The sequence below is a fragment of the Vanellus vanellus genome (assembly GCF_965231255.1).
Source record: "Vanellus vanellus genome assembly, chromosome: 2".
NCBI lineage: Eukaryota > Metazoa > Chordata > Aves > Charadriiformes > Charadriidae > Vanellus > Vanellus vanellus.
This window is the reverse complement of record NC_138906.1, coordinates 113,167,102-113,189,989: the sequence shown is the minus strand read 5'-3', so window position 1 is coordinate 113,189,989 and position 22,888 is coordinate 113,167,102. Positions and strand designations below refer to the sequence as shown.

Here is a 22,888-nt window from a genome sequence, read left to right as displayed (position 1 = left end):
AGACTAGAAAAAGCACACAGTGATACACCCCCAGAATAATCTCTCAGGTTTGAGATCTGCAGACGTAGGATTTCTGCTTCTGTGACTGTAAATTAAGTGCAGTTCCTGCATTGAAGCATTACATATAGCAATATGTATCCCTCTGTTTACTTTGGTAATTATTCCTTAAGGCATAATAAATATGGATCTTAAGCAATCACATGTAATATGGTATTAAGCAAATATTGCTATAAAGGAGTTAACGCTGGACTTCATATATAGGTTACTCATGGATCTCTTAATCAACCAACTTGTTATTGCTGATATATTCACGTCATACAAAAGCTTGTGTTAAAAAAACAGGTAAGAAGATAAATATTATTACCAAAAAAATCCCCAAACCTTAATTGTTCTAGCTGTTTAAAGGACTTTATTTTTCTTGCTTTCTCTTCGCCTGTTCTCTGAAAAAGCTGATAAGAGAACATGTTTATTTCTATGATTATGGCAAGCCAGGTACATTGAAAACTTCACCCCATCCGTGCTAACTAACCTGCTGCTTCAATTAAAGTTACTCCAGGGTGACAATCAATCTCTCAGGATACAGAGGTGCCATCTGAAAGTCGTTCTTATTTTCAGACCAGAATGGCAATAATGGGATCTGCACAGTAATCTCTTCTACATCCTCGCCTCCTCTCACCTGCAGGTGAAAGGCTTCTCACCTGTAATTCAGCCCATAAAGAATTCTCCATGTTTCATGTGGTACATACATTGCACGTAGCGTGGGTTCTCCTTATTGTTTTGAAACTTCTCACAAGTTGGAACTTGCCACAAACAGCATTTCTAACGAACTCAGCTTAAAAAAATTGACGATTTTCCATTGGCAGTTCCAAACCATAGAGACAAGGTATCGATTCATTCTAGCACTCCTCAAAACTACTCTTTTTTCCATTCTGATGGAGACAAACAGCACCAGCAGGTGCTAATTCGTAATCTTAAAAGAAGAATGGGGCGATGAAAGAATCAATATTTTACTGTAGTGCCCTTCAGACACGTATGATATCATGCTGAATGAAATGCTCATCAAGAAACCAAATTGGATGTAACTTGATAAAAAAGCACAACCTATTAAAAAGAACCCCTCAACAATATCAAACTTAGCAACTGAGAGTGTGTAATTTTCACTAATATCCATTTTTTTTTGCAGTGCTGCTAAAAACACTCTATCTCTAAATAGACAACATCCAGTAATGTGTTGCAATTAAGGAATTTCTAGTCTGATTCTTGATTTGGCACTCCATCTTCTCCAGTTTATGTTTATGAACCACAGCCCCTACCCTGATGCTGTAACAAAATGGAATCACAGTTTTCCCTTCAATCAATACTGTGTCTTATGCTATCTGCACACAGGTTTAACAGAAACTGCAGGTTAAATAGTACACTTTATGTTTTCTAAAATTATTTTTGAAAACTTCTAAAAATTGCTAATATTAAAAATTTGAGTCAGAAACATTTTAAAATTAATTTTGATCAGAAACTTATGCAGGACTACTAAATATTGACACTGACTGCAATTTACTACTCTGGTTGCCTATATCACTGGGGCTTTTTTAAGCTTATGGGCCAGCAGGAGAGACAGATCTTTATCTAGAGATCTGATTAAAGTTTTACAATATTTCTGACTGGTGAGAAGCTATGAAATGAAAATGCCCATGTTTCCTCAGCTACACAATGGTTAGTATTCCATATCAGTCTGGATTTTCAAGTTCTGACAAAAATATATGGCAATGAAATGGCTATTTTTTTGTTTGTTTGTTTGTTTAAAAATGTTTGGCCAAAGTCTTTACAGGTATCAAGAGATTTACAACAGAAATGAATTTGACGTCTATATATTATCTGGTGGAGGAAAAGTGGTTTTATTATTCTGTAATATTTTAAACTTACCCAAGCCTGTAAAGTTACAAAGATAGCTCTGTACCAATGAAAAGCTAACCTTCACCAAGACAGATCTTTGGCACATTCAAAACTGATTTGCCTTTCTATGTTTCCTCTGAAGAACCAGAGTAATATTTATGGCTGTGAGAATAACAATAAAACATAATCTTTCCATGTGTTTCTGTGTCTACTACGATGAAAAGAGCACTGTCCTTCAGTTTTTGAAAATGTAATGTCTAACATGGAAATCTAATATATTTAGATGAACAAGTAAACCAGGCTGACCCTGTGAATACTCACTCAGGATCATAACAGAGATGCTTTCAAAATCACCTTCTAAAGAAAGAGAATTACTAGTCATTAGGACACTAGCATCTCCTTAGACACTTCAAACAGATGTTCTTATAAAGAGATGGGTGAGCACCTTTCAGAGACCACAGGTCTGCAGTACAACTGCTGGAGACCTGGAAGCTATTTAGAGATAGACTTAATCATTCCCTCAGGTCCCACATTTCTAGATGGAGATCAGAGAAAGCCAAGTATTTACAAATTTATTTCTTCAAATGCTGTTAGTTAAGCAGAATCCTCCTATAAAAGGATGACATACAAAAAACCTTTTCCTATATTGCTGCCAAGATCCGAGAATCTTAATTACAGGGAGGAGTTAGGGTAATTAAACTTAACTATCAGTCGTCTTGTAACAAAAACTTGTTTTGTTGTAATAAAAACTTTGGGTAAGATCAAGGTCAGAAGAAATATGCAGCTTGCTTTCTGTTTGTGAGAAAGAAAGTAAGTAATTTTCGGTTTCATATGATTTATATGGCCATTTATTGACTTCCGAAAGGCCTGATTGTCTGTAGGGTTTGCTGAGATGCCCCAGGCAGCGTGCACAGCATGCAACATGAAGAAGAGAAATCCCTTCTTGCCCAGTCAACATCAACCCAAGCACATTGGTGTACAACTGCAAGGCACTCTATTAAGGGAAAACAGCGAAACTTTATTCAAGCGGAGAGCAGACTCTTCTGCTTATCAATTGTGGAAGAATAAACATGAGATTGAGCATCTGAACCTCAACCTCAGATCACTCTTTACTGGGCTTGGCCTAGTTTAATTACCAAGAGAGACATATGTTTCTGGTATGATGACGTTGTGGTTAAGTTTGGCTGCAAGTAGTTCTTGCACTTGAGGAATGCTGAATTCTGAATTTTCCTCTGATGCTAAATAGCTCTCCGCCAGCTTTGGTCCTCTTTCAACTTCATTTACTTTTGTCAACTAATATGTCACAGGTTAGAAGTTTCGTGGAAAAAATAATATGAGCGAGAGCACTATTTTCATTCATAAGTAAGACTTCTGCACAAATAGTGTGTCACCTTTTTTAATACTAGCATGCTATATAGTTGCCAGCAAAAAAAAATGATGAGCCAAGTTCATATGGCAAATAAGTTGCTTCAGAACGACTGGTGAAAGAGAAGAGGATATAAACAGAAAAGCTGAACATATGTGTGCATGGCACTGCATGACTTCCTCTCTACATTTGAGATCATAGATACATTTGATCAGCTCAAATAAATAATTCTGCAAACTTGCCCATGCAGTTTTCCCTCCTTTTCTTTTTGCACTGGTAAGGAAACAAATTTATGGCTTACCTTTCAAAACCAATCTGCCGTAATGTTTTCTCCCATGTTGAACCTACACAAAAAGGAGAAAAAACAAAGACCCTCAGTGAAGAACCTTTATTGCATGAACACTCTTACTCTTCTCCTTTCCTTGTGCAGCTGGGATCTGTACAGTAGCGTGATTCTTCCACCCCTACAGAAGTACTTGTAAATAACATTTGTTTTTCCCCAGAGTAAAGAACTGTTAAGAGAGGCTACCACTGGGTGACATAACTGTCTGGAGAGGTATCAGCCTATATAACTCCTTTACCCTGCAAAACAGCCGGTCACTGCTACAGTTCACTGCGATTCCAAGGGTGGTCTCCTCCCCGACAGCAACGTGATCTGTACATGACTCCTGAAAGCGCTGAGCTGGCATCTCACATCACGCACTCTTCACATTTCAGCTTTTCGTTTTACTACTAGAGTTTGCCTGATTCTTGCTGAAAGCTTTACAGCTCCTTCTGAAATCCAGCCCTCTTATTTTTAAGAAAAAGCACGAAGATGTATTTCTGCTTTATTGTTTAACCCTTCGTCTTCAAACAAACAGCTGCAAAGGTCTCCTCCTCAAAACAATCAAGAGCTCAGTCCCACAAACTACTCAAATGGGCAACTCATCCAAAGAGTTGCCCTCAGTGTTTCTGATGCACTTAATACAACTTTTACCTAGATTTTCTCAAAAATACCCCTTCCCGCACACACACACTGCAAGCTTTAGCTGATCAGTTTTCAGCTCTAGGTAGTTTTTTGCGCCAGTTTTAGTGCCAGTCTCTTGCTACTGTTATGTGGCCATTATAAATACGGGCTACTGAGAGCATAAATATCTCAAGTCATGCAGTTCTGCAAGGCAAATACGTAGGAGGACACGAAGCCGGGTCATAGCGTGCTTTCTGTCTTTTTACACTCCTGTGGGAAATGTAACAGGACTGCATGCAACGTAAGCAACTACGCTTCTTTTTGAATGCTTCATCATACTTAAACTGAAATCAGAGAAGTGACAGTAACTCCTTTTGCTGAGGCAGTCCGTCACCTAAAGTGAAATATAAATTAGGAACAAACAGATTCCCTGTGAGCGACAGTTAGTAGCACCAGAGGAACTCAAGAGACAAGCAGCAATGTTGCCGAGAAGTACTGAGAAAGAGCAGAAAGACACAGAGGAAAGCAAATTTGTCTGATTTAAATCTGGAGAATTTCAGGATTAAATGCATATTGTGCAGCAAGTGCCCATACAGAGACGATAACAAAATCATGGATTACATTCTTTCCACTGACAATCCAAGTTGTACTTGCAAATTAGTACGGGAAAAGTGGTGACATAACGTTATCAATCAGAAAAACCTCCTCAGATGTATTTCTTACCAGCGTTACCTTTCCATTCTGTCAAAGGTATCAGCTCGGAAATCAATGACCTCCTGTGTTTGGAGTATGGTATTTACCTCTAATCTGCAACATGTTAAATACTTGAATAAGCCCTACTAGATGCTTTTCATCCTTGAATTCGGGACGCTTACTGCCAATCTAGATAAGAACCTAAAAACTCAACTTCTAAGAATTTTGGGGTTTAAGGTTTTGTTTTTATGTTTGTTTGTTTGTTTGTTTGTTTTTTAAACCTAGCAACAGAATTCTTTCTGCTCAATTGACTAAACTTTCCAGTTTAGCCCAAGGAGAATGTGGTGAATTTCTAAAGTAACGATACAGTTTTTCTGTACCATATTATCTACTATCTGTCTGGCTTGCAAATCACAGACTAAGCAAATAAAAACTGAAATTAATTAAAACCCCAAAAGTTAATTTCCTTATAGGCCTGTGTCATGCAAGGCTTCCTTCATAGTTCCTAACTGGACAGCCAAAGAATGAAGTTAACATGGGCCTGCAGAAAATAAATACCTCGGTTTAATCTCTGTTTTTTAGAATGAGGAAAAGAAACTACATTAAAGTATACACTCCTAAAAGCAACCAAAGTCTGACATTTCACTCTATACAGGAGGGCTTCGGGTTGGTTAAGGGGGAGGTTCATGGCCAGTTCGAAACGGGGTCAGTATACCACATTATACTCTTCTGGAACCCTTTCTTCATTCAATTTCTCACCGCCAGTCACTTCAAACTTCAGTCACACACATATTTTCAGTGAAAGGCTCTAAAACCATTTTCTAATGATACTTTAGGGAAATGGACACAAAGCTTTTCTGTTCAGGACTGTTATGGCTACAGCCAGTAATCAACGTAAAAACACTTCTAACTGTCCCCATTCAGTCCAAAGCAGTCAGGGATTTCAGACCCATATCCAGCAGAGTACACAATGGTAAGTGGCTTCAAAACTGAGATGGAGAAAGCTCTATCTTCAGTTTATGGAATAAAAAATGAGCCAAGTTCTGTTCTGGAATAACTGAACAATGTACATTGTTTGATCAGTACAGGGAGTTTCTACTATGGCACCTGTGTTTGCTCGAGGCGAGGCAAGACTTCTGCCTGCACAATTACCTACACGCAATACCTTTCATCAACACTAAGTTCATATTCTAGAAAAAGAGGTCCTCTAAAGACATCTTTAAGGCAGGCCAAGAAACATTCTCACACGCATCTATTTCAATTAAACACGAGAACCAAAAATCATGTGCAGCACAATAAACAATCAACCTTTCATTGAGATAAATAAAGAACCACTCCATTAACGTCTCCTATTATGAGTTATATCACCAACCCACCACCTTCTGCACACCCCTGGAGTGTATCTGGTTTCATGTAGCACTGATGAATCAAGTCAGTGCTACAAAGACGACTGCGCCACTCCTCAGGTAAGTGCAAGGCAGACGCAAGCAATTCCTATGTATCCATATAGTTTATGCAATCCTGCTGGCTCTGAAAGGGTATTCAACAGTTTTTGAACTCTGAAGATTTGAAGAGTGTTGAAGAAAAGAAATCTCAACAGTACTTCTTAAAGCACAGACTAGTACTGGCATCTTTAGTCAGTGCTTCTATGCTTTCCACTGTTGTGTATACTAGTTGCATGAATTTTTCACCCCATGATTGGCTACGCTTCAGTTGTATGATATATAGGGAGTCCAACAGAAGACAGAGAGGAGAGAGAGAGGGAAAAAAGCAAAAGAGAAAAGGGAATTGGGTCTCCACTGGTTTGAAATAATCTTTTGGCTGCAGCTGGCTAGCAGAACACTCTTTGAAATGCATGTGACTCCTTTGAAGCAAAGCCTGCCAAGAACACAACTAACATTTCATATTAAAAAAATATACATCTTTTTTATGGAGTCTTATTTTAAAATGTTTATGATCTAAACATTCTGTTTTAAGATTTGCCAATTCCATTCTCAATAGTATCAACTTCTACACTGCACTAACAGCCAAAAGTAAATACCCTGAGGTAACAGCAGCACTAAGAATAACGCTATTAAAAGTCTAAAAAACTTATTATTTGATTTAAACCTTACCCAGTGCTTCCAAAACATTAAACAAGATTTAAGTCACGTAACTCTCATTAAAATCAAAACAGGAGTTTTTCTCAAATTAAAGACTTGATCCTGCTCCCAAGGAAATCAATAGGAATTTGGCTATTCGATTCAGTATTTCTCTCTGCTGGGACTGTGGAAAACATTCACCTGTTGACTTTCAGAATCAGTCCAGTGCTGCACTTTAGTCCCTAAGTTAATTGGGCCTGTCTTTCCTTTCTGCTTTTTACCACCATGCCAAAAATACCAAAACTGTTTACAAGAATGCCTTAATTTGGTACCCATGTAATTAAGCTTTTGTTCTAAATATTTGCTCCAGAGTGCCAGACCATTCTCATCTGTTCCAAAGATTCTGTTTCACATTAACAGCGCTAGCTTTAAAATTCTTCAAAAAGATGAAGCATAATGTACTTCCAGAATTACTGCTCTCATTTAATCGGAACAATGGTAAAGTGCACATCGTGCTCACATATGCACTCAATGAAATTCTAGCATAAGAATGAGAGTATAAGAATATGAGATTTAGTAAGATAAAATGAAAACCATCTCTCTGCAATGAAAAGTTGTCTTCTTTGACAGGTAGGCTTTCATTTATATGGCAGTTTCGTATTTGGGTTGGTTTGGTTACAACTCTCTGCCTGCTATGAATGAGAGGACTCATAATCCACTGCTAGGCGGCTCACCTTTACAAACCATGAAGTTGCCTAGCTGCTGAAGTGCCGTGGTAGGCTTACAAGAAACACAGAATAACACAGTCATAGAATCACAGAATACCAGGTTGGAAGGGACCTCAAGGATCATCTAGTCCAACCTTTCTTGGCAAAAGTACAGTCTAGACAAGAGGGCCCAGCATCCGGTCCAGCGGAATTTTAAAAGTGTCCAATGTTGGTGAAAAATACTGGATAAGTGATTTTCAGCCATTCGCGGAGGTTCACTTTGACCCATATCATGCCCGGTCTGCCAGTACAGCAGAGGTCTGTTAGCTGTTCAGGGAGAAGTCTAGAATGCACTGTAAACACACAGAAAAAACATATGCCTCCTATACCATGCCCATACAGGTATGCATGAAGGTCCCTATAGAACCTGTGGTCCCTATGACCATGTACAGTGATTAGCCACAACCCTGCCACCTTCTCATTCCTCCAGAGGTAGTGGCTACTTTGAGAACTACACGACTGTGGCTCTGCTCTTGAGGCTTGCTAACAGTAAGAATAATCATTCTTGCATTTTTTTTCTCACTATGATCTGACATAAGGACCAGAGGGAAAAATAGGACTTAATTGGACCAAAAGACATTGGTTGACATTGTTCAATAAGCATGAAGTGAGCCTGTCAGAATTCGAGTGTACAACGGGAATAGTATGAAGATCTTCAAAGACTGGAACAGGACAAAATATCTGTAAATTACATCAACTCAAAGGTAAAAGAATTTTTTGGAGCCTGTCAGTGGGGTATGACAGAGAGTCACCCAGGCTCTCTGAAGGAACTAGCAAGGTACCAGACATAGCACAGTCACATTTAGCTCATGAGAGTTACATGCAGGCGTGACCTACATAAACCTGTTATGATACGTTAGAAACAGGTAGATATTCTTGGAATAGTAACTGCATTGATTTTTTTTTTTTTTTCCTGAGTGCACAAACTGGATTCCTTTCACATGAAACTAAACCACACCCCAAGGACACAACTGCTGTGTTTCAACCACTAATGGGCATTCGGTCCGCATGACCAGACCAGAGGTAATCCACAGTAAACCTCACTCAAAACATGTCCCGTGTGGCAGCCAGGGACTCTGCACTAAATTGCTTCACTCCCGTCACGCCGTGCGGCTTACTAAGGCAGATGCAGCTCACCCCACCGCTCCCAGTCCCAGTCCTGGAGTGTGCCCAGAAAAGCTCTCCAGTTACAGTCACCCCGAGGGATGAAGGGGCAGGTCAGGGTGCTCACCCTTAGGATTGTTTTCTGGACTGTATCCCACCCGCTACGGTGAGCAGGAGCCTCTCTACTGCCCTGACGTACAAGCAGGGTTGGACTGGATGCTCAGCACAACCACACTGCCCACGAAACCCCAGGGAGCCGGTTCTGAAAGGCACAACAGCACATTGCACAACAGCAGATGATTTCATTTTTAAGACAACTTCTCAAGGAGAAGGAATAAGGGAAAAAATCTGGGCTGTTACGGTGTGCTGTGCATACTGAAGAGACTAAAGCCACCAGTAAAATAGAAGTGGAGGGCCAGCAGTCTAGGATTGTGGCTAGATGAAGAAAGTGATTACCAAATACATACCAAGAAAAAGCTCATACCAAGAACAAAGACCAGACGTTGCAAGTCTTTACTTGCCTTCCACTCATACCAGCTTTCAACAGGTTTTTGACTGAATAAAGAGTACAAATTTGATCCCTACACGATAATGTCATGGGAAAGATTTATTGCGTATTTTCTCTCGTGAGGAAAATATTAGATTATTATCATGAGATACAAAAATTGCTTTCGTATTAAAAAATAAATCTTGACTCATTCCATGTTAACCGGAAAAATAATCATCATCAAAAACACTACTTCCCCTCTACGGAGATTGTAATGAGTGGGAACTTTTACTAATAAATCGAGCAAACTAGGAATATAGAGCAAAGTGTAATAGTACTGACACTATGACTGTGTGTGTGTGCACAGAGATGCATATTGCTTTAAAACGAGTATTAAGGAGACCACAGCTACGGTAAAGCGATTAACGGCATATCTGGCAGTCACCTCTTTGAGTCTGCAGCTTCGCTGGGAGCTCTGGGAGCCCAGAAGGGCCAGCAAAGCTCCCACAGATAAGCGGGACCCTAAAAGCAGCTGCTCCACAGGCCTAATCCATATTCTTTGTATTGATCTTGATTAGCACCAGAATTGGAGGGCTGGAGGAGGATTTCTTTTAAAATCGATCATTTAACTTAAGGTAGATAACATGATGTGAAATACTCCCTAGTGCACCTGGGACATAAGTGATTCAGCGTCTCGCTGCTCACTGGTCAGACTGTGCCAAATGGAGGCAGGGACAGATCCCAGCTCACTTTGTGTGATGGTCAGACCGGTGTCCCTGAGCCTGATCCAAAGTCTATATAAATAACTGGAAAGATATGCATTGAGTTAAGGGGATTTGATAGTTTGTCTGAAATGGAAACAAACAGCAATAAGAAATAGTAAAAAAAAAAATCTGTTTTTCAGTACTGTAAACAACAGCTGTTATTTCTACCCCAGTAATAAAATACTGAGGTGCAGTGTTCTGTGGATAATTCCTCTGGGGAGAATGGGAGCAGAGGAAGAAAAAGTTTCAGAACTTAAAACTTTAAATGGTACACTGCTTGTTTTCAATGCAAAGTTTATGTATTTTTATATGAGAATCACACACACCATTTTATACCTGAAGGTGACCGCAAAGTAAACAGCAAGTTAAGAGATGCGTGGAAGAAATAATAACTTGGAAAAATTGGGAAAGTACTTTCTACATTTGTTCTTCTATGCCATATTTGTTTAAAATGATACACAGGTAACAAGGCCAATTTAAATTGGCTGAATTGCTTCACCTTTTTTTAAAATCAGCTTTTTCACAAGGATGACAGGTTCCATAGCTTTTATATGAATAATGACATAATAGCATATCAAAAACACTTATAGGAAATCTTCCCCTGAAACACACACATTCTTAAAATCACTTTTATTTTACCTTATTTCACTTCAAATTTGTTTCCTGAACAAGGCAGCAAAACAGCAAGACCCACAGCACTAGAAAATCTTTGGGGAATGTGTTTCAGATGAAACCTGAGACAGCTAGTTAATGGAAAACTTTTTGTTATTGTTGCTTAATCTATTATTTATCTATTTGTCTGCTGTAACGGTTGGTTGGAGGGTTTTAACCCAGATTTCCAAGGATACTGGAGATCTGAATTAATTCCGGCGTCTTTTACTTTTGCTTTTTAAACAGACCTGCTCCCCCTTCCCCGTGACAGGAGACCACTGCAAGAAAGGATGAGGAAAAGGACTTTGCACACTGTGCAAAGCAGAACTTTGTGGGTCCCCAGCACAGAATCACACTGCAGGAGTAAAGTGGGAAAGAATCAGACGGTCTACGGATATAATTCATCTCTTATTCCTATTTACAGCAGAAAAGGGTGTCAGGGCTCTGAGGAGCAGGCTCAAAGGAAGGCAACATTTCCTTCCATTGCCAGGGGGGTGTCAACTTCAAGTCAGAGAGCCACTGAGTTTAAGAGCATCAAAGTTCCTTCAGAAAGGAGGCCAAATAATAATGAAATGGGCCCTTTTTCAATTATGGAAGACCGGCTTTGCTTTGGAGTTTTAAGTAAAAGCAAAAGAACTTAAAGAAAACTTGTAGTAAGTTTTATTTTACATAAACCTGAAGAAAATGAGATTTTTCTCCATTTTTGTTGGCAGAGAAATCCTCTCCTCTCCTCTCCCTCCCCAACCAACACTGCTCTGTCTGCTAAATCGTATCTCAGAGGCAAGTTTTTCACTTCAGAGTGTAATTGACAGGCATCCTTCCAATTTCTAGAGCTACCCTCTGCCTAGTTTTATTGTAACATAATATAGTGTTATGAATAATAATGTCGACCTAGTTTCCCGCAGTGATGAATACATGCAGTGTGCCAGTGCACGGAATTTGCTTTTCATTGTCTCATTTTCTCTTTTTGTCTCATCGGGAGAGGTGGGCAAATGTTTATTCCCGAATTCTGCAGCATAGACAATATGGGGAGGGGGAGATAAATAACAAGTATGTCTTCAGTAGCACATCCATATACAAGAAGTTATGGATGACGGAAATAAGCATAGGAAACTAGGAAAACTTGCACAGAAAAAGGAGGAACATTAAGATGTCAGAAAACCAGAATTCTAGTGGTGGTATCTTTGACTCCACTAACATTTTGTAATGCATGCCTTTCCTCTGAAATTGCTTATTTTTTTCACATAGCTTTTTCTAAAGATGATAAAGAACAATTTCATTCACACTATTTTCCTCACAAATTATGGAAACACTCACATAGTGTGACGAAGACGGCAACTCATTGTTGCTAGGCCTGCAGACAGGCCCATATTCAAATTTTTTAGCAAAAATACCCAGATTGTTTCAGTGGCTAAAATGACACTAGACAGAAAGACCTTAAGTGACGTGTGAAGGACAATATCCAGAATAAACTTCAGAAGACTGGCTTGAGATGTGTACGACCTTAGCAAACCACCTTCCACAGAAGCAGAAAACAGCACTTTCAAACTCTCCTTCTGTTTGCATGCCATTAAGAGAAGGCAGCAGTGACCACACCAGGCAGCGAGACATTTGGGACACGAAAGCTGACCCATTCCCAGAGGTGTCTTCAGAAGAGAAATCTGGATGCAGAAGGACGTGCTCCTCTGGGCAGTAGTGTGAAGCAGGCACAGAGGCTCGAACAACCCAGGAGAGGGATATGCTTCCAACAGATGTTACTTTTCCTCCCTAGGAAATATAAATATACCTTATATACGATGCCTTCAGCTGACAAATATAAACACGTATGTGCTGAACAAAGGTTTTCTTCTGTTTTCATTTTCTTTGTCTTTGCAGACCTGACAATTCTGTGATTTCACTCAAATTTTCCCAAAGGTCTAGTCTGTGAGAACTGGAAGGGCAAAGCTCTCCTACCTTCCAGCTCCCATTCCTCTCAGTCAAGAGACAGTCAACTGTATAGCTACTAAGCTGCTCGGGGAAAACAGAACAGGCACAAAAATTGAGGGAAACAGAAGGCGGTGAGGGGCCAGTCACAGATTCAGCCCAATCCTTCACTTCGAGACATTCTACAACACTGCTGCCACTGCTGCCACTCCCTGGGTGAGGAACCCACATGGACAAGGGGGCTGCAAGGAGGAGTTCGGGCAGATGGAGTCTGACCGAGGCCCCGAAGGGGCACAAGGCAGATGCACCACCAGCAGAGAGACTCCCCACTCACTCCCATCTCTCCCTCCTGACTCATGAGCACACAAATTTCGGCATCCTCTGCAAAGCCAGGAGAGACCAGCACCACGGGCTTCGCCTCCTGCAACTTGTTTCCCTGCACACCTGGAACATCTGCTGGGTTTCACTGCCCCTGGCAGGGGACAAGAGCCACGGGTAAGCGTTACTGATCTGTGCTCTGCTCATGATCCATGAAATAGCCACAGTCGAGCCACTACAAGTGCCCAGACAGATTTCACAGGGATCCAATGCTTTGTGATTGTGTTCCGTTTCGTCTATAATAGACTGCAGGATTGCATCCAATATACTAGCAGATCATTTCACAACACTTAATTAGTTTTCATTAGGATGCCACAAACAGCACAAGCACTATCAACAAATTACAGAAATCACCGGGTTGCCTATTCATTCCCATCTTCAAAAGTACTCCGTGCTTTTCGTCTTACTTACTTCAAATAGTTTACAAATAGTTTGTTCTTTCTACAGTTACATGCTTAATTAGGAGCATTAGGGGTAACTTCTCCCGATTTATAGTTTGTTTGGCTAAATCTAAGCCAAAAAAACACTAAAAGCACTGAAACTTTTGCCGTTCTCATAAGTAACTAGATGACAAGAGTATTCTCACACTCACTTAAAGTGTGCTTATTTTGTCCTCACTGGAATGTGTTTTATTTAAGTGCTTCATTAGGGTATTAACAGAGTCATACCTTCTGAGTAAATACTGACGAGGATGATGAGCGGTAATAATTTCCTACTCAGTAGGGATTTTCATGTTACAGAAATCATGGGCAATTTAGATGTGTAATTCTCAAATGCATTTTAAAATCAGGTATTTTATTTACTCACGTGCTGCTTCATTGCCTTTAGCAGTGATATTACATCAGGCCTAATAGAAAAGGGCCAAACAGCACACTGTATTGTTTGCTTCCTTTCGAAGATACACGGCCAACAACAGCAATGCTTCAAAGCTAGCACCACTTGGCGAGTTCTTCCAACCCAAGCAGATCTGAAGCACTAGAAGGTCCCACAACGGGATGAGAAGATGGAGCGCAGGTGCAATCAAAGCCTTTAGAGAATAAGCAGTTTATAAGGCATTTTCATGGGTGTATTAGAAAAACATATTGGAAACATCCTTGTTGTGCTCAAAATAAGACACACCCAAAATGCTACAGTTCAAGCCGATTTTGTATGAAGGATGTTGGCCCAATTTCTAAACCCATTTGTCTCATCGCAAACTTTTCTCTGTATCAATTTTAGAAATCTACCTATACTGAATGTAGAAATCGGGGCATCTTGGCAACATTCTCTGCAAGGCATAAAGCCTGTCAAAATTTCTCGTCTTTGCCAGCTGGAACGCATTGAATATATTTTATGTGGTTGTAAATGTGACCTTTTCACAGCAGTGGGGGACACTGTACCCACTACAGGCTGAAAGAGAAGCAAAGAGGTGGAGGAGAGAAAAATATATTCAATTCGAAAAGTATCTGAAAAGTATAAAAGGAACCAATTTCTAACAACGAACAAGTCATACATACAAACATTGATTTATATTGGAAAGAGATCCAAATGGCAAACACTGCACTAAATCTAAACTTAATTAAGATCTAAATTAATCTGAAGTTAATTTAATCACCTTTTATCTGGAGTGACTTCTTTAAATACACCTTTTATGAGAAAAAAAAAAAACAGTGTAAAACATGCACATCACCTCTTCTAATTAACATTCTGGAAGTGAGGTTTAGTGGCAGAAATAATAAATCTTTTTTTTCTATCTCATAAATCCATGTTTGTATTTCATATCAACACTTTGGTACATTACTTTTTGAAAGTCCATGGATGTAAAGTAGTAAGACTTCATGGGGGGCTCAGTAATATTTCATCCAGCTTTAAAAATTGTATTTTCTAGGGTGGATTTCCTGGAGTTTTTACACCTTTGACATCATCACCATACCTGCATGGGACAGAAGGAGAAAATGATGCCTACCTGATCCTGCTTATGGGCAAAGAGGGCTCTAGAGACAATGGCAGAGAGCTCTGTGTACTAATAATTAAGCACATGGAGATGCAAGAGGGACTCACTTCAAAAGGATGCTGCAATTGTTTGTGCTCACAGATGTTTGTGCTAAAACCTCTGGCCTCCAAAATCAGGCTGCAAAGCAGATGATACTGAATCACAGTCAGGATCCCACCCCACACTCCAGCTCAGATTAAACCAAGCTGTGATTTTAGCCACATCCATACGTCCCAGATATGCACCCACTGGCACATCAGTAGACATTTGCTGATGAGCAGCTCCAGACTGCAAGCACTTCCCATTCCTCCCTACTCAGAGGTCCAGCAGGAGGACAAGTGATTTATGGAGACTGCTCCCTGTTGCCGACGCAGCTGCCCACAGTCTGAATTGGGCAGCTGTGATGGGGGGGCCAACTGTCCCCAGCAGGTACACAACCTGCCCCCACCGCAAAATAAAAGGCGTCAGCTAAGCATAGTCCAAAATGCCAAAACTCATAGATAAAAATTGAGTACAGCTGTCCATTACTAATCTCCCTAGTTTTGTTCATGCACATTTAATAACACATCTCCATAACTCTCATTTAAAGGTTTAACATAGATATGCTAATCTGAAAAAATGTACTTTGTTTCTAATCAGTTGAGAACAGACGAGATTTATAGTACTTCAGCAGAGGTCTTGACTGGTGACAGTCAGCCTGGGATACATCTGAGCATCAGCTTTTATATAAACAGTCTACGTATTGTCCACTGTTGCAGTGTAAACCAAACACAAAAACCAGTCCCACAGAGACAGTTAACTGGAGTATCCTCACTGACAGAACAGAAAATTGTATCACCAGGCCAAGCACTTAGAAAATCAAAACCACAAAAACTACATGGAGCAAAGTAGATCTGGAATGTGTGATCTCTTCAGAGGATTGAGAAATCTGTAATCTCACATGGACCAACCTTCAAATATCTGCATAGATTTATTTTTTTTTAAATGTCAATTTTATAATAATTTCACTCATCCTTAACAAAACAGCAACATACAATAAAAGGATCGCTGGATTGCTATTCAACATAGCAAAGCTTGCAAGCTATTGGTCAGACTAGAAAAGTTATGGCCAAAACCAATGACTATGTGACAGATATTGGAAGCCTCTACTGCATTTTTCAAATGCCAGTTTTACTATCCTCTGTGTGCACCAAAAAAAGGCACCCAAAAAAGCAGAGAATGTCACTGTCCAACTTAGTGGGACCCAATTTTATGATCTGAGCATTTGGCCTTTTTAAAACGGTGAAACCTGTCGCTCTCAAAAAATTGGTCAAATTCACCTTACATCTTCTAGAATTCGAGTGAACCACATCACTAACAATAGGCAAGTCCTTACTGCTACTGTTATTCGCTCTTTACAGAAAAATAATGACGTTAGTGGCCACCTCTTCAACCCACAGAAGAGCAAACGGCACTCCTCCTCCTCTTCCTTCTCCAGGTTTTCTCCACCGACACTAATATTCCTCCCCACAGTGGGAGAGAAAATTCAGACTCTTCATGATCCTGGCTTGAAACACTCTTCATGCCAAAAACTCCCAAGAGAAAAAAGTCTTAAGGCAAGCAAGACCGACCTTTCAGAGGGAAAACATGGAGGAACTCCAATAGTCCACAAATGTCAAAGGAAAGCCCTCATGCCATTAAGGCTGGATGTGCAGGTAGAGAGATACAGGAGACATCATTTATTTTCTACATCCCCGTTCTCCACCTCCTTCCAAGGACAAAGATGCTGAGAGTAGGTCAAATTCCCTGCAGTAGGTCAGCCTCGCCACCCAATACTCATTGCAGCTGTGGAAAAGGAGCTGTATTGAAATTGATCCAGAATTTTGCTTCCGTCTTAAGAGGTAAAAACTGGCCACTCTAGTTTAAGAAAAGACAAAAGTAAAACAACAACCAAACAAAAACCTTCAAAACTACCTATGTACAAGAAAAGTAGAAGACGCAGCCCTGCAGGTTATTCATTACTGATCTGATTTATTTTCTCATATGGGATTGGTTACATGTTACTTGAGATTTTAAAGCAATTTCTAGCTTTAAGTAAATATCTGCTCAGGTCAAAATTATGTACAGAATTAAGGATTTATTCACGAGAGAGATTTTAGACTTCGAGTACATTTTTTCCTATTAGTGCCTCATAACGAAGTAATTGTTGAATTAGTAATACATCTGTCAATCCCAGTAACCAATTATAGCTAATACACATAAAAAAAAAATTACTGTTCCATTTTAGAACGTGAACAGCGAAAGTTTGGCATGAGGTTCTAATTATCAACTGAACGTGAGTCGTGCCAAAACCAGTGGGACAAATCGTATCTTAACTCCTAACGCTAATGTGACCCTTGCTGAATACGGCTTCCCTGCATCGTGGCACCAGTCCTGAGAGCAGAGCGCCCGGTGGGATTTGTACCGGTGCACCAGCTGGCCCACCTTCACGAAAAGTTCCAGGGCGAGGGTGTGAACTGCAAAATAAGAACAAGTGCAACAAGCCAGCTCAAGCGATTCAGCTGAGGGGGTCAAACCTCTAACAGAAAATAACAAATAGCTTCTTTTCTGCACCACAGCGAACAAATAAATATGCCCGCCACGTCAAAAATAATACCTTATAGTCCATGCTTAGCTGAAGAGAGATTAAAAAAATAGCTCAAACAAGCAGCTTTTGGCTGACGGTTTTCATACATGAACTATGGACCCTGAAAGATGCTAGACACCCCCACCTCCTACTAACTCACTGTTGGCAGTGAAAAGGAGAAGGACTTACACCGGAGATCTTTTTTTTGCAACCTATTAAATAATTCAGGGCTTTATCTCTTGTGCAGCTGTTCTTCAGCAGTTTTCATAGAGTGATATGGGTGCTGTGGGCAGAATTAGCTCTTAGCTTTGAGTTGAGTGTAACATTGTACACTGAAAAGTATGCATTAAAACTTGTCAGAAGGCAAATGGACACCAATACTGTATCGCACAGGAAACAGTGAAGAGTTAAAAGTATAAAAAGGAAGAGTCATTTTAGTATGTTTCCAACACACATGTCAAAGGGAAACCAAGAAACAAATTCTGCCCTTTGATTTATGCACAAACTCATCAGGGATCTAAATGACTTCTCTTAAGATATCTTGCATCTTATGCCTTCCTATGCCAGGAACTCAATTCTCTAAACTCACTTTCTAAATTGAAGGAAAATATCTTTTCTGGTGGATTTGCTGGCATCAGCACCGTCTAAGGGCCAAGCAACAGTGGGACCCAGCTGGGCTGTAAAAACAGAAGCGCACAGACAGTGCTTGCCTTGAAAAATCTTCAATCCAGACAGTACATAAAAGCTGAGAGAATTGTTAAAATCCAGTGTATTAGGAAAGGCTGAGAGAATAGGAGCCGCTAGACTGCACTGAGCTGGGGTGCAATACTGAATCACGATGCTCAGTAACATGCTTCTGCAGCTTCTCATCCTTCCTCAGATGGCTGGAAATTTCTCTTTAAGTAGGTCTCAAGTGACAGAGACACTGTCCATCTCCTGTTGTATCAGGCCCAACAAATCCATACATTTCTCAAATAGCCTCCCTTGTTCTTTCCTCTTTGAAATTGGCCTAACAGAGTGGCTGTGGATGATGGCTGTGTCCTGGAAGTTCTCCTCTGCTTGCATGCAAATCCCACATAAAGTAAGAAAAGTAACAAATACTAAGTTCTTGATTTAGCGCATATCACATCTCTCCCTCTCTCCATCCTATTTGCACCATTAGTACTGGAAGAAGAGAAGTTGTTTCACCGCCATTTCCAAGTGCTTCAAACCCTGACAAGTGGAACCTCTGTGCAGGCCTAAAACACACCAGAGCTCCCAGCTGCTGGAAATGTCCTGAGAGCTTCTGGAGTGAGCTGTTGGAGTACATGCCTGACAAAGTGGATTTGCCAAGTAGTGGTATCAGGATTACGAGACTCAAACTTTTTATTTTATTTTCAAGAGATTCTGTCAGTGTCAACAGACAGGGGCCACACAAATGCTCAGGTCAAATGCTTACGTGACAAACGGGTTAGCACTGGCATTTGCACTTCTGCAAGAAGTGTTAACGTTGGGAGACCTCCTGCTGATCTCAGAAAGCATACTTAGAAATGTAAGCAAAAGGAAAATTCAGAACAACTGCAAAACAAGGTGTCCAATTATTGTAACAAGCCAGAAAACTGTAGCCAAAGGACTAGGGAGGGTCTACACAGGATATATGTGGTACTGCAAGAGGAAACACACCGCAGAAGAAATGCAAATATAGCACGTAAAGACATGTTGGGCTAAGTGAACATAGATGCAGCTAATGAATGACATGTCCATGGAGGCTGACTTAAGCTCGGCATATGGGTAAAGCAATTAGCCAATTAAGAAAATTACGTTAGATGACACGAAGTAATAATGGTCCAATTTACTCAAAAGGAACTGATTTTACAGATAAAAATGGAAACCATAGCCTAGTTTCCGTGGATTCAGGCTGCTGAGCAATTGGACCCTGCTGTACTCTGTACATCCTGTTACCCTTGTCACTACGCTGCCCTACAGTGAACGAACATGAGTAAGGGTAACACTCTTGTATCAAGATTCGTACCTCATGTAAGTTAAATAACTTTAAAAAGGCCAATTAGTCACCTGAGTGAGGGACTGGAAAGTGACCCTAGAGAAACCATTACTGTGTCACATGCACAGGGATCTGCATCTCACTGGGCCAGTTGGTGTTCCTGGCCATGCTGGCATCTATCATCAAGTGAACCCCGAAGGAAGGAGACAGAAAGGAAAGCCAGCGAGAGCTCCCCGCTGATGCTCTTCAACAGGAGGGTCTCACTGGATGCCCCGTGCAACTAGAAAGAAGCAGCTCCTATTTAGTAACAGTCAGCATCTCTGCCAGCAGCATATTAGATCCACAGCTGAGCACCTCTGCAGATACACACACATTTCAGGTGAACTTCTATAATGATTACTCAGCACATTAAATGTTTACATTATTGATACCTTACTGCTTGATTTTTTTTTATGTATGACAGTCTTTTGTAGGGAAAATTCCTATTAGTTCTTTGCACTGATGAAATAGTGAATAGTGACTAGATGAATACTGTCTACTAGGAAAAAACACTGAGCACGAGAGAAAACTAGAAGATGATAAATTGAAGGGGAGGTCTGCAGGAAGACCCCTGAGATATGCAAAAACTCTGCAAAATCCACTCCTGCAGGTACCAATAGAAGCATCAGGGTAAGCAACAGGTTAGAAAGTGGATCACTGGCTCATTAATTTTGTAAAAGTAAGAAATAAATACTCACATGCAGAAAAGTTTCCTCCCAAGGGCTGCTCAAGCCCAGGTGGCCAGTGGACCGCAATATGAAAAATCTGTCTATGCAGGGAAACTTGAAAATCTTTTTTGTCTCCCAGCAACTGGTCAATCTCTTGTACACCAAGGAGTACTAACTCTCTGTGGTCAAAGCACACCAGTCCTGAATTAAATATGTTCTTCTGTCACCTAGAGGTATCTGCACAGCCATGATGATATTTGCTGACAAAATCCAGTCTAACTTACTATGAGCTGGGGTAATGATGTAAGACCAGGGATCACACCTGTACCTGGTCCTTGTTTATGCCATTTGTATAAGAGGATCTCAGACCTTTGCTTTTAATATATCTTGAACACAACCTTAGTTGTCCTCTGTTCAACGAAACCTTCTAATAATGGCTTCAAAAATTTATTTGATGAGATATATCATCCTCATCTTCGCCTTTCCACAGAGGACACAGTGATTGAAGATTTCCATACAGTTCCTGGAAATATCAATAAAGATTTGATAGCAAGGAGGTTGAATTGTCGCAAACTCCAAGAAGAACAACTACAAATGGATATATCTTGACTGAATGCCAATGTTTAAATAGGAAAGCAACATCCAGTTCCCAAGACAGAGCAACAGCAGAGAGAGACCAGTCAAAGAGGTCTCCCAAAATAGCACAGGGTACAGATGGAGCCACACAAAGGCTTCTAACGTAAGATATTTTTAGCGTGCAACAAACTTAATGAAGTTTAAAACAGAGGCATCAAGTGAGATATTGTCACACCAATTAAAACTAATGTCCAGGTGAAATGTATGTGAGTGTATGAAAACGTATGTGAACGCTGTTCATTTCAAAGCATCTACTGTTTGACTCTACCCCACAAAAAGATGCACAAGATTTCCAGTAACAGAGATCATCATTCAAAGCCTAGCCAAACACTGAGAAATATCCAGAGATTATGACCTAACTATCCACATCCTGGACTAAGAATTTCAAAACATAAAAAGACACTCACATTGTTATTTATGCTGAAATATTACCCAACTTTTCTACCATTTCTGAGTTCCAAAATATACTAATCCTCTTCATAGGAATACGTTATTTATTTCATTTTAACAGGTTTCATATACAACCTCCAACTGAGGAAGGAATAATGAACAAAAATATGTTAGGATAAAGTATCTGAAGAGCGGAGTGCTCCTGATGGGTTTGATTTACATCCGAATGGGTTTAGCATCAGCATTTGGAAGTTGCAAAAGTCTATATTCCCCTCTCCAAACTCAAATTTTTCAGCTCATAAACCTTTATAACAGCTTGCTTTGCAGTCTTTTGCATCCCATATGCTAGGGACATGGGTTTTATTCATACTAATAGAAAATTATAGAAGCCAAACTTTGTGAGCACTGACCCAAATATAGAGGATATTACCTCAGAATTAGATACATCCAGAAAAAGGTACAACTCCAAGGTGAAAGTAGCTATTTGTACCACAAACTAACATAAATTAAAAAAAACTTCGGTAAACATGGGATGACTTTGGCAGTGGTCTAAGTCAGAGGAGAGAACATGACAGTGAAGGTTTCAGAGATGAATGCAGTCACTGTGTGACATGTAGAAGGCGGTGAGGGAAGGGAAGCAGAGCAAGTGAGAAATATTTTTCCCATATTCCATAATCTGATGTTTTTTTCTCATATCTAAAATATCAAAACCCTACTAACAAATCTTAGGAGACCTAGCATAATGTCATGCAAGTCTGATATTTAACCTTCATTCATTCTCAGAGTTACATACCATATACCTTTCTGAATAGAGAACAGAAAGCAAGGTTCTGTGACCGCTTTGGCGAAATACTCTTTGCACAACGTGGGCAGACACCCAGCTAAGCATTGTATTCTGCCTCCATGAAAAAAACTAACAACACACCTTCTGCCTGCTCATGTAGAAGAGAACTGCTATTATATATATATATATATATATCAAAGCCTTAGAGAGCAAAAAAGAAATCTAGTGGTTTTAGGAAACAGTGAGCTACCAACCGCAGGCAGTTCTCTCCCACTAACTCAGCACCAGTGGTATACCAGTGCAGTGTAGGCAACGGCTTAGCTGCAGCACCGGCAATGATATATGCAGGATTGCTTTTATGACTTTCAGGTCATGTCAATCACTCCTAATGAGATATACATTTAAAATTAAATATTCTTGACATAAATTAATATCCTAATAAAGTGTAAACAATTCAGAGTGTTTACAATAACTGTATTACAGTACAACAAAACTAACTCTTTTAAAAGTGAATAAAATAACTGAATTTCATGATGTTGATGATGCTCAATATTTCCAAAATAATAAAACTGACACTTTGACCAACTTTTGAGAAGTCTTTGAAATCAAGAGCTGCCACTACCTAAAAAGTAAAATATTTGCTCTTCTCTGAGAAAATTACATAGCAAAATACAAATATTAATCTTTACCTTTTGATTTAAATGCATCAACTGCCAATTCAATACAATATGTCATAGAAACTTTCACTCTTGCTATAGCTAAA

The 22,888-nt window shown here is 39.9% G+C and overlaps 1 protein-coding gene across 1 annotated transcript in view; it reads right to left on the bottom strand.

Moving 5' to 3' along the window:
• Positions 1–22,888, bottom strand: part of PIEZO2 (piezo type mechanosensitive ion channel component 2) — a gene marked incomplete at both ends in the record, with an annotated part of 316,577 nt that overhangs the window by 161,371 nt on the left and 132,318 nt on the right. The window contains one exon of the mRNA XM_082499215.1: positions 3,558–3,600. Coding sequence (XP_082355341.1) covers positions 3,558–3,600 — 43 coding nt within the window. The remainder of the gene's footprint in view (positions 1–3,557; positions 3,601–22,888) is intronic.